The sequence below is a fragment of the Capricornis sumatraensis genome, chromosome 6, assembly GCF_032405125.1.
Source record: "Capricornis sumatraensis isolate serow.1 chromosome 6, serow.2, whole genome shotgun sequence".
Classification (NCBI taxonomy): Eukaryota; Metazoa; Chordata; class Mammalia; order Artiodactyla; family Bovidae; genus Capricornis; species Capricornis sumatraensis.
In genome coordinates, this window is record NC_091074.1 from 110,174,886 (window position 1) to 110,188,290 (window position 13,405).

Here is a 13,405-nt window from a genome sequence, read left to right on the forward strand (position 1 = left end):
GACAGAACTTGGGATGGATTCAGTGGCCGTGGCTTTTCATGAAATGAGTTGGACCAAATGAAATCTTTGTCTCACTATTTCTGATTGTGGGTTAAAATAGAAACAATGCTGTATCAGTCACATGATCCTGATTGTGCTCAGTCGTGTTCAAATCTTTGGGACCCCATGGACTGTAGCGCACCAGTTCCCTCTGTCCATGGGATTCCCCAGGCAAGAAGACCAGAGTGGGTTGCCATTCCCTTCTCCAGGAGATCCTCTCCACCCAGGGATCAAACCCAGGTCTCTTGCATTACAGGCTGATTCTTTACCCTCTGAGTCACCAGGGAAGCCCAATCACATGTTTACCTACAAATTACTTGTTAGATCTGAATATCCCCCCAGGGTTTTCCAAAGGGAATACCTGTCATGCCTTCAATGATCTGTATACTTGGATCGACCCTTCGGGAAATGCAAAGCTACTTGTTGCTGTTAGCAAAATACATTGCTCTATTTCCCACACACTCTGGCTAGCTCTTTTGTTACCAAAGGGTTAAGTGGGTTGTTTGGGGAGGGAGGGCGAGGGAACAGAATTAACAAAGGTGACGGAATCTTTTGTGTTCTGTAGTGTACAAGTCTGTTGTCCAATGGAAATAGTTTGTGTTTTCCTATAAAGGTAACTCACTGATGGGTTGTTCTGTGTTCTCTGGGGGAACTTCTGTCTACAGAATTAATGTTGCACCAGAAGGCGTGTTTTGTGATGTGGTGTGCTTTGCTAATGAAGCCCATTTTGCTGCAGTACCATTTTTGAAGATAAATGCTATATGGAGGTAACATGAATCATGACACTTACTGACCACAGACACGGTAACAACCTTCTGGAGCACATTCATAGCTAAAAACAGCAACAAAAGAAGCCTTTTATCATTTGGAATTGCTGGGATGGACTATATGAAGTATGGGATCTGCTGATCAAGCAATCAGCTTAATTTTACATGAAATATTAACAAGCTTGATGGCATGGAACAAAGGAGAAAATTCCCAGTGTCAGATAAATCGCTTCAACTGATTTGCACAGCAGAGCTATAAAAACAGCACAGTCTGGGGCTGTTAAGCAAGGTGAACTTTGCCCTCAAGGAATCTATCTTCCCCTTGGAAGCTTTGAGGGAAATCTTGCGCCTCACTTCTGGTAGATGTAGCGCTGTCTTGAGGTTGCTGCACAGGAGAAGCAGCTTCTGTCCCTTGGTGGGGAAGATCCCCTGGAGGAGGAAATGGCAACCCACTCCAGCATTCTTGCCTGGGAAATCCCATGGGAAGCAGCAGCCAGGGGCTGATACAGAGGAGGAGCACAGCCCACCCTCTCTCCCAGAAACCTCCCTTCATTCCAGGCCCTCCCTTCATTCCCCTCTCCTGCTCAAAACTCAGCTTGAATACAAAACCATGAAATAAATTATTTTTAAATGATACCAACCATTAAACAAACTGTTGAGGAGGGGCCGAAAGGGGACTAAGAGATTGAAAGGCAGTAAGCTAAAATGATGGAAAGGACAGTAACAGTTTTAGAGACTGAGATGTTAGAGAATGAAAATCAGCGAGAAAAAGCACGGCCATCCCGTCAGTTCACAAGTCAAAAAACCCTTGTGCAGAGAGCCAATTAAGATTCATCAAGCCGAAGCATCCATGAAGTCCAGAAGAACGTTCCCGAATACTCCTTACCATCCGTTGGAGTTCTTTGAAGTGTTCTCTGAAGAGATGTCCTTTTAGCTCACAATAGAAAGCAAGACCCTGTGGGCCTCTCTCTGCCTGTGATTCATCTCCCCTGACCTTTTAGACTGAAGTAACTGGTACTGTGAGAGGCACCCCAGATGGTACCTGCCCTTCTCTTCCCTGGCCCTGCAGCTGCTGCCCTGCAGCAGCTTGCTGTGAGTACCCCACTCCCTGTCCTTGACAGTGACAGGCCTTCATTACATGAATTCGATTTTTTTTTTTTTCCTTTTTGATGGAGGAGTGACTCCAGCTCTCAATTTAAAATGTCACTTAGAAATAATGCCTTGGGAAAATGACACGTATTGAAAATTTACCATACTTTCCTGTTTTTCCCAGTTGCTCCCTTAGTTTCAAGATCATTTTGTTCTTCAAAAACAAAGCCAATCAAACCATTGACTAGCATATACATGGTCTATCCCTTTCTCTTTCTTACTTAACGTGTTCCTGAAAATGTAATAAAATCAGATGTCTAACAATTAAGTGGACAGGTGTTAGGAGGGGAGTTAGGAGGGGTGTTAGAAGAGTTTCTCTTGAAACTGTCTCTGTTTCAAGAGAACTTAAGACTAGTATTAAAATCCCAGACTCTGGATCTAGTGCCTAGGATCTGCTGCCACTGATGAGAACTTTCCAGGTATTAGAAGCAGTGGGGAGGGCCGTTTTCTCCCCAGGAGGAAGGCTGCATTGTCATCTTTGTTTTGGGGACTGTGTTAGGTGTAGTGATTGAATGGCCAGCCAAACAGAATAGACTCCTTTGGAATGCCTCAAAATATCTCCATGATAGAAGGCGGTATTGATTGGATTACATAGTAACCAGTAGTCACTTTGTGCCTTGTACCTGCTGCATTGTGGAAAAATTATCATGTCTCTGCCTCTCAGTTCTGAGGGTGACAGTCTCTTCCTCCAGCAGAGCCGAGGGAAGGGGGATTCTTGTGACTGCAGAATCCAAATTCTGAGCCAGGCTCTGAGCGTGGAGAAATTTCGAAAAGCCAGCACCTCTGCCCAGCTGAGAACCCTTTTAACAGTCTTAAAGGGGAGCTCCCCTAAGAAAACAGTAACAGGTCCTTTTTAGGCAATAATAATTTGTGTCATTTAAAGTCTCTCAATCTCACACTTGGATTGTTTCTACACTTCTGGATTATACCTATAGAACTTTAAATTAGTTCCTAAATTTTGACCTTGTAATTTTAACCTTGAATATAATTTTAATGTAAATACAGTATATATTAATACTTTGCACTAAATGTTTTATCCCGTTTTGATTTATTCTGTTTTAACCATGATTTGAGACTTTTAGTGATTCCCTTTCCCCCTTTTAGTGATTCCCTGGTGGCTCAGATGGTAAAGCGCCTGCCTGCAGTGTGGGAGACCCGGGTTCGATCCCTGGGTTGGGAAGATCCCCTGGAGAAGGAAATGGCAACCCATTCCAGTACTCTTGCTTGGAAAATTCCATGGACTGAGGAGCCTGATAGGCTACAGTCCATGAGGTCGCAAAGAATCAGACACGACTGAGCGACTTCACTTTCCCTGTTTAGTCTTTTTGTTCTCTCATTTAAAAAAATATGTTTACACTTAAAAAAAAATCATTCATTTATTTTTAGCTGTGCTAGGTCTTCATTCCTACACAGGGTTTTCTCTAGTTGTCACGAGTGGGGGCTGCCCTCCAGCTGTGGAGTCTGGGCTTCTCGTGGTGGTGGTGTCTCTTGTTGCAGAGCGTGGGCTCTAGAATGTGCGGGCTTCAGTAGCCGCAGTCCCAGGCTCTAGAGCATAGGCTCAATAGTTGTGGTGCATGCATGGACTTAGTTGCTCCGTAGCATATGGGATCTTCCCAGATCAAGGATCAAACCCATGTCTCCTACATTGGCAGGTGGATTTTTTACCATTGAGCCGCCAGGGAAGCCCCCGCCCCTCCACCTTTTAATTTTCCTTAATACATAAGAGTTGACTTTATCTTTAAAAAGAAAAACCAACATAATGGATTACTCTTTAAACAGATATGAAATAACTTTTAAGTATATGAATTTCCAGTCCTTCCTTTTTGGTTATATACATTGCATTAGTGTTTGATCTCTCAAAATCTCTAATCAGTACTATGATATTTCAGAGGAGTTACATTTAGTGGAAAAATGTTCTTTTTGAAAAATTGCTAGTAATAGCTACCACTGAATGTTTACTCTGTGGCTTAATCTTATCTGTTTCTCACAACTGCTTTATGAAGTAAGTGAGTACTCTTACCCACACTTTAAAAAACAAGAGCAAATTGAGATAAAGAAATGCCTTGCCCAGGATACACAGTTAGTTAACTGTGAACCTGGTACAGAAATCTAGACAGTCTCCCTCCAGCCATGGCTCTTAAACTTCACTGTGACCTTCCTAGTGGACTCAGTTGTAAAGAATCTGCCTGCCAATGCAGGAGATGCAGGTTTGATCCCTGGGTCAGGGGAAGATCCCCTGGAGAAGGGAATGGCTACCATTCCAGTATTCTTGCCTAGAAAATTCCATGGAGGGAGAAGCCTGGTGGGCTACAGTCCATGGGGTCACAAAGGGGCAGACCCGATTAAGCACACACGCACTCACTACTTAAACCAATATGCTGTATATACTGCGGGTGGTAACCTAAAAAGTAACCCCGGAAGTAATCCATAGGGATAGAAGGTCTGTATGGAAATGTCTCCAGTTGCTCTGACTCTTAAGTTTTTGATAACTGGCAACATTTAGATCATTATGGAGACAGCCCCATTCTTTCTCTCTTCTCAGACCCTTCCCCAACTTGTATGGCTCCTTGGAGCCTTCTTGTTTTCCACGCATCCTGTAACAGCTGATCTTTCTGAGAGTTTCCATCTCTGCCATCTTCTGTTCTTACGGTAATCAGACTTCCTAGCCCCTTGGGTCTCAGCTTTGCATATTGGAGTCACTGAGGAAGATTTAAAAACAAAACAAAACAAAAAAAGCATGCTGCTGCCTGGGCCTCAACTCAAGAGATTCAGTAAGGAATTTACACATAGACACAGATACACACACACACACAGAGACACACACAAACACACACAGACAGACACACACACACAGACAGAGACACACACACACACAGAGACACACACAGACAGAGACACAGACACACACACACAAACAGACACACACACACACACCCAGGTGGTTTTCTTGGCTGAGAACAGTTGCCCTAGGCTGTTTACCCGTGTGCTACTTGGCTTCACTGAATTCTCCACTACAATTCACTTCCTCATCTTGCCCTTGCCTTCCCCTGGATCAGTCTGCCCAGTTATCCTGAATCTATCTCATAATTTATGGCTTCTCTGTGTTCAGAATCCTGAAAGTGGAGATTATCATGCAGTCACGTGGACTGAACTGCTACACACTCATGGGCTCAGGTCTCACCCCTGAGCCGCTGCTGGCCTCTGGCAATACTTCGTTTCCATTTTTAGCTCTGACACCCCTGACTGGCAGCACCGCTTCTAAATCTTCACCATCTTACCCCTCATCCTGGCCACATTACCTTGACTCCTGCCTCACACTGTGGATCTTCTCAGGCCATTCCTTAATTTTTATTTCTTCTCTGTTTACCTTTTGACTAGCTCTTTCCGCTAACCGTTTATACTCAAGTTTTAAAAATGAAAAAGAAGTAAAAATTAAACTGAAAAACTCTCCTCCACCTGGTTACTAACTTTGGCCTTTTTTCACTGTCAGATTTCAGGAGAAACCAGTGTTTATTCACCGTTATCACCACTCACCTCTCATTCATTTGCTTCTCAACCGTGTTTATTGATCTGCCCCTTGCCCAGAGGACTCTGAGGTCACCAGTGTTCACACATTCTAGTGGACATTTCAGTTCTTACCTTGTCCTCTCTGCAGCATCCAATGTTATTCTTTCTTGAACCCATTCAAAAAGAAAACAGCCCAGCCTAACAAACCCCTCTGTGGCTTCACTTTCTTCGTGGCTCTTTCCACTCTTGATCTTCTTCATGCATTACCAGTTATGTAAATATTAATTATATTGACTTGTAACCAACTGCCAATGGCATGCCCCACCTAGGAGAGAATATGTATGTACTAAACTGTGGATGGCTCGTATGTTTCTCTCTCTAGACTAACCATTTCTTCCAACTGTATTTAGCCAACCACTTTTTACTCTTCATTTATTTAACTTAAAAAGCATAGAATGTCAATTTGTCTATAACTGAGTCACTTTGCTATAAAGCAGAGATTGGTACAACATTGTAAATCAACTATACTTCAATTGAAAAATAAAATTGAAAAATTTGAGAACACACTATGTATCATTGTTTTGTTGGACCCTGGAGACTTAACAGCCTACTATAGTGTGTCTTCAGGTGCCAGATTCAGAAGAATGCATCCTATGGGACTCCATTTAGATAGATTTTGAAGCCAGCAAAATTAGTCTGTGGTACTTGAAGTCAGAATAGTGGTTACCTTGAGGAGAGGGTAGTTAGTAGAAGGGGACACACACAGGCTTCTGGGGTTCTGGTAAGACTCTGCTTCTTGATCTGGCTACTGTTTCCATGGGTGTTTCACTTTGAGAAAATTCAGTGGGCTGTGTACTTTCATGTAACTTTAAGTGTTATGTAGCCCAAAAAAAGTACTCCCTGCTTCCCCTACAAAAACATCAAGGTTGCAAGCCAAATGCATGAGGGCAAGGTAGAAGTGGATTCCCAGGATGGCAGCTGAAGCTGAAAAGGGATCCCAGGATCCTGGAAGGAAGCAAATCACTTGATCAGGCTAAGGGTGGAAACCAGCACCCACAGGAAGTCTTGTGCAGGGTGTGGGGGCTGTAAGCTCACGTTCATGCTGTGTAACGCAGAAACCCTGACCTGAGATCCTTAAAAACTGCTTTGAAACCAGGAAACCTTGCAGGGCTCTGTCAAAGCCACTCGTGAAACTGGCCCCCTTTGGGGATTCCACCATTCAGGCCACTTTTGAGACTCCGGGTAAATGGGCTGTTGTTTATCATTTGAAAAGCACAGACTGACTTCCAACACACCGGCCATGGCCAAGGCCAGGGTACCATCAGCCTCATTTCTGTGAGTAGAAGCGGCTTCTGTATGTGGGCACTGCCCCTATTAAACCCCAGTTCCTTGACAGTATGGAGTGTGCCTTGGGCTTCCCTGGTACACTAGAGGGTTAAGAATCCGCCTGCAGTGCAGGATACCTGGGTTTGATCCCTGGGTCAGGAAGATCCCCCGGAGAAGGGAATGGCTACCCACTCCAGTGTTCTTGCCTGGAGAACTCCATGGACAGAGGAACCTGGTGGGCTACAGTCCATGGGGTCTCAAAAAGTCAGACACAACTCGGTGACGAACACTTCTTTTCTCATCATGTTATATTACCAGTGCATAGGATAATGCCTGATACACACTTGGAGTCGAAAGAGATTATTCAGTAAGGGAATGCTTAGTAATCACAGAGCACCACTGTGTGCACAGCAGAGTCCTGTATGATTGCATGTGTGTGTTTATTACCTAAGTCAAAACAGTGCTCTCCAGAGTAGTACTTTGGTATCCTAGCTGGCATACTGCAAGATGATCCGTTGGGGTGTGGAAAGAAAATTGTGAGGAGGGGAGAAGGGAGGGAGAGGGCTAGATACATACATAGATATTGGCAGGAGGCACAAATTAGAATTTTTTAAAGGCCCTGTAATATAGTTGGACTTATAATAATCTTGAGTAGAAATTTCAGACATGGTACTTATGGACAATTCACTTCACCATAAACCTAGAGAAAGCTTCATGGTAATCTGGCAGGTCAGTCTATCTTTGATAAAATGCAGCATTCTTGATATGAAAGGATAGGACGTATATCTATATTAGCATTATGTAAATATATTAGCATTAGTAAGATGTCTTAATGAAGACAAAGAGGAAAAAGGGGAAAATAGAGTCAATACTAGACTGTGTAGCAGTTTAAATTATTGTTGTTTTTAATCTAAAGCCTCCCCAAATGCAGTGTGTTAGTGGGCTAGGTTTCTCTGTAATTGGCCATCACCCTATATGGATGTTTTGTTAGTTTAATAGCACTTAATGATCATACTTTCCTGGTGGCTCGGATGGTAAAGTGTCTACCTACAATGCAGGAGACCCAGGTTCAGTCCCTGGGTTGGGAAGATCCTCTGGAGAAGGAAATGGCAATCCACTCCAGTACTCTTGCCTGGAAAATCCCATGGACAGAGGAGTGTGGTGGGCTACAGTCCATGGGGTCACAAAGAGTCAGCACGACTGAGTGACTTCACTTTCACTTTCAATGATCATACAGTAGAATTAATAGATAACAGCTACTGGGATTTTAGACTTCTCACTCTATCATCCATGTCTCAAACCCTTTCATGATTTCAGTGTCTTGGCCTCTTACTCTCTCTATGTGGTAATCTGGATAATTTCTTCAAATCTGGTTCCAGTTCTCCGGTTGTTTTTTAAACTGTGTATATGACCTATGACCTATCTATTGAGTTTTTGATGTCAGTGACCACCATTTTCATTTCTAGATGTTATGTGGTTCTTTTCATGTATTCATGGTCACATATGATGGTCTCTCATTCCATCTCTTGGGTTTTATTCAGGCAACACCTGCAGTTTGTATTCTGAGTTCTGGGTCCCAAAACCCACATAGTTAGGTTTTTCCAGGAAGACTTTTTGCTTTTATTCCATTTTATTTTGGACTGAATCCAGTTTAGGCAGCATCCCCATCTTTCCTCTGTGGCCCAGGAGTTTTCTACTTTGCGTTTCAAAGATTCCATATTTCTACAAGATTCTTGGAACAGATTTCAGTCATTCCTGTTTCAGGCTTGTTATCATCTCTAGGTAACTAGAGACCAGCAGATGGTCCCAGTGTAAATATTATATCCAGCACTCATTTACTCAGAGGTTTCTCTTCATTTCTGACCTGGGACGTTTTCCTTTTTATCATAACAGTTTAGTCACATATCTAAAAACATGCTTCTGCATGTGTGCTAAGTCATGCTAAGTTGCTTCAGCTGTGCCTGACTCTGCAACGCTATAGACCATACGTAGCCTGACATGGGGTTTTCCAGTCAAGAATACTGGAGTGTGTTGCCATGCCCTCCTCCAGGGCATCTTCCTGACCCAGGGATCTAATTGGCATCTCTTACATCTCCTGCATTGGCAGGGGGCTTCTTTACCACTAGCACCACCTGGGAAGCCCCTAAAACATGCTTTCAGGGTGCTTGTTTTAAGAAAGAGTAGAGAAAATTATAAATATTATATAAGAATTCCATCTGTATATGTTTTGGCTTAGTATGCATTTTTGAAAAAATCTCTGAAAAGATAAGTAAGAAACTAATAATGCTGGGGAGGTAGTGATGGGAACAAGACTGATGGGGAACAGAGATGGCAAGGAGACTTCTTTATATGAATGTCTTAATATTTTTAGTGGTTTGAACCATGTGGATATATTACTGTTTCAACCAATTAAATATAAACTTGCCCCCCCTGGCTATCTAGATATTCTCTACAGGGTGGGTTTCTCCAGACATCTAGTCTACTATTTTGTTAGCAACGGAATAGTGATCATATTTGTGGTTATATAAATTTTAGATCATCCAGCCCTCTGGCTGAACCCTATAGATCAATATTTGCCAAACTGGTCTGTGGCAAAGGATCAGTTCTTTTCAAGTTTTCCCATCTGTCATGGACTGACACTTTGGTAAACTACAGTAAAAATAAATGACTGATCATACGCTTGGATGGCATGGCAGTGCCAAACTGCTAGAAAAGTTTCTAAATACTTTCTCTCCATTTCATCACCAGCCAGTATAAAGCAACTTGTGGACTGCTGCCACACAGAGCAGCGTGCTGTAGATGGTTCTCGTTACTTTCTGGCGTTCAGGGTTGTGGATCAGAGACCAAGACCACGCTGCTCTTTAAAATTTTTTGTGTTGCTTTATTTTTTTCCATTGTAGGTAGTAGCCTGCTTTTCTTTCCACAAAGATACATTATGGTCTTATCTGAAACCCGAGATATTTGCTGCAACACACTTCTGCCTTAATTGGGGGAATGAGCCTGTGACTAACTGCTGTAGACAATTGGTACTAGTGAACTTCCAGAAATCACCCATAGATGAATAGTATATTTCATCTAACCTAAGATGCATTGATACGGGCATCTTCTTGATCTTCCAGAAGGGATGGTTTCCATGCTGCTAAGTCTGGGCTGCCATCTGGCTGCCAGCGATTGTAAGATGCTGTTGATTTCAGAGATGTTAAAATGTGGAAGAATGTGTCTTAAAATACCCTGCAGATGGCCCTGTGATTGTTCCAGTGTCTAATTACTGTTGAGTGCTTGGAGACTTGCATAGGAGAAGGAGGGAAGACACCTTTAGTGGCTTCCTTTAGAAACTTCAGCATTCTGCTGAAACACTCTTTATTGTGACGCACCTGACCTGAACTGGGACACATTCTCTCTTCCCTAATTGGTAAAGCTTCCCTCTTAGGAGCGCTGTGCTACACCACCCTTTGGGCTGGAGCAGCTCTGAGAACCTTGGCCAGCTTATCTGGGAATCAGTAGCACTGGTTTATCTTTCAGTGTCTTAATAGAGATTTCTCTCATCATTGAGGTTTTTTTTTCCCTTACCTTCAGCTTCCCTCCATTCCATCACTGCCATTCTGAGCTTGTGAACATTGGGAGTTCTGCTAGGTATCCCATTTCCTTGTTTGCCATGCAGGCTAGCTTGGTAGTTCTTTCAATTAGTTGTTGTGTGGACTGTTACAGAAATTTCTCAACTTTTTCTGGTTACACTTCCATATTTTTCTGGTGGAGATAGGGATTTTCCTTCTGCTCTTTTTATAGTTCTTTGGCCACCTTGATGGTGATTTGGGAGGAAAGGCAGTTAATGTGTGGGCTAATAACACTGTCATTCATTCCTTCACCAAGTATTTATTGAATGCTTGCTCCGGGGCTGGCATAGTTCTGGCATCTGAGAATACAGCAAAAAGCAACAGTCTTAAGCTCCAGCCTTCATTGGGACATTCACTCTGCTTCCTTCAGGTTTTCCTCACTGGAACCTTAACCTTGTGCTATTGATACTTTCTTTCCTTTCCAGAGACCCCTTTGAAAAGCTGCCAATTAATTTTTTTTTAAATTTAGAATTCAGTAATTTATTGGTAGCTTGATACATACTTTATATAGATTTGGCACTAAGACATTCTCTAGAAATGTATGTTAATATACGTATCATTTGCTTTTTAGCCGATTACACCTCAACAAGAAGGCAACAGACAAACAGCCATATAGCAAGCTGCCAGGGGTGTCTCTTCTGAAACCGCTGAAAGGAGTAGACCCTAACCTAATCAACAACTTGGAAACATTCTTTGAATTGGATTATCCCAAGGTAAGTGCACTGTTGTACTCATGGGAATGCACTGAACCATAGCTTTTTTTTTTTTTTTAACTTAGAGTAAACACAGAGGAATTTTGACACGGCATCAGGTGAAGTTATTAAAAATTTATAATGGTGTTGGCTTCATCAAATTTATGCTTTAGCAGTATTAATAGTAGTGGCAATAGTAATAATAGTAGTTGTCACAGGACAGACATGGGATTGAGGAAGGGGTATTAATTCCTTTTCTAACTACCCGTATGTCGATCTGAATTGAAAGTGAAAGTGTTAGTTGCTCAATCTTGTCGGGCCCTTTGCGACCCCATGGGCTGTAGTCTACCAGGCTCCTCTATCCATGGAATTCTCCAGGCAAGAATGCTGGTGTGGGTTGCTATTCCCTTCTCCAGGAGACCTTCCCAACCCAAGGATCAAACCTGGGTCTTCTGCATTGCAGGCAGATTCTTTTCCATCTGAGCCACAGGGAATCCCCCTGATCTGAATGAATCTGAAATCCCCGAGTAAAGCTCCTGGAACTCAGGCATTGTTAGTTTGAGTGTAAAAATCTTACTTCATGAGAGTTGCAGTGAAAATGAAAAAGGATATGCATTTATCCTTGTGGAACTTAATCTCACATTTCAATTTTTTAACTGTCATCCAACCCTTTCCCCTTTCTGTATTCAACCACTCTTGAAACTTAGTTAAGAAATTTTTATGTTGCCATTCTTGTAGGATAATAGTCACGACATTTAAATAGTTTCTGAAGTTAGCTGTGGGTTTAAAGAGTTTCTTAAAATAACCCCAGGAACATATGTTTCCATTAATTATGAACATGTGGGATGAATCAATAATCAATTTATTCTTCTGAATGAGGTTTTTTTTTAAAATACAATTTGGAGTTGTATTGTATTGTATTGAGTTGTATTGTATTGAGTTGTATTGCTCTCCAGAGCTCGAGTTTTTCACTTAGATTTTTGTCACTTAGTTCTTTTCCTCTTAATTATGTCATTAAGGTATTTATGTGGTTAAGGAGAAACTTGTTTGGACACATTACAAAAATGCATAATATTATATGCAAGAGATTGTTTTTATTCTTTTTTAGTTCACAATTTTATTTTCTAATTATAAAAGAATTGTTAGTTGTGTAAATAGAACATTTAGAAAACAGAGCAAAAGTGCAGAGTACCTGCACTCTAAAGGAAAATGTTGGTCTCACAGCATTTTACTTGCTTTTAAAAGACCGAGCACAGTGGCAAATATTCTACCAGCGACAAATTAAACCACTGAAATTGCACAAATCTGAGTGTGAAGCATGAGTTGTTTGTGTCATCAAGGAGGCATGTAGTCATGAAATGAACATTTGTATAACTGCCAAGCCCAGCAGACTTTAATATTCTCTATTTGTCAAATGTAAACATTGTTTTCCAAAAGTACAGAAATATTTTTGTTCTAGATATAACTCTTTTTCTCTCTTAATTTGATGTGGAACCTCATAGGCCATTTGGAAATATATATGTGGCTTCCCAGGTGGTGCTAGTGATAAAAAAAAAAAAACCCACCTGACAATGCAGGAGAGCAAGAAATGCAGGTTCAATTCCTGGGTGGGGAAGATCCCCTGGAGGAGGGCATGGCCACCCAGTCTAGTATTCTTGCCTGGAGAATCCCATGGACAGAAGAGCCTGGCGGGCTACTATCCATGGAATCACAAAGAGTCAGACATGACTGAAGCCACTGAGCACACATGCACACACACACACACACATGCATACACACACAGACACACACACACACAATATATATATAAAACATGAAATTCTAAAATTTTGTTTAGTTTTAGACTGATACTTGTTCTGAATTTCTAGGTTTAAAGTTTGGTGAGACTGTTATTATACTAAGTGCCCTAAAAGATATTTGTGCCTTAAATATCTTATAAATCTACCTTATATTGATATTTATTCCTTGGGAAAATTTTTCTTAGAAAAATATAATTATAAAAAATAAAACTCATTTTCCACAAAATCGATTAATTTGGCATCAGTATAAAAGAAGGCATTTAGAGGAAAGTTCAGCCATATCAGGAAGATGCAGTAATCTGCATCTCAAGTGGCCTGATGGCTTTACTTTAGTAAATTCCAGCCATATGAAGAATTTTAAAATTAATGATCTGCCGGGGTCCAGCCCCAGTGGATCCAGGGAATTCGAAGCAGGGACGAAGTCAGCATCCTAAGAAAGAACTATTTAATTAGAAATATAAAGAGAGATTAGGAAAGAATAGTGTAGTAGGAAAATTAGTGGAGAAAAGAGG

The 13,405-nt window shown here is 41.6% G+C and overlaps 1 protein-coding gene across 1 annotated transcript in view; it reads left to right on the forward strand.

The window, feature by feature from the left end:
* UGCG (UDP-glucose ceramide glucosyltransferase) overlaps positions 1 to 13,405 on the forward strand; it is a 35,709-nt gene that overhangs the window by 6,675 nt on the left and 15,629 nt on the right. The window contains exon 2 of the mRNA XM_068974443.1: positions 10,974 to 11,115. Within this exon, the coding sequence (XP_068830544.1) occupies positions 10,974 to 11,115 (142 nt within the window). The remainder of the gene's footprint in view (positions 1 to 10,973; positions 11,116 to 13,405) is intronic.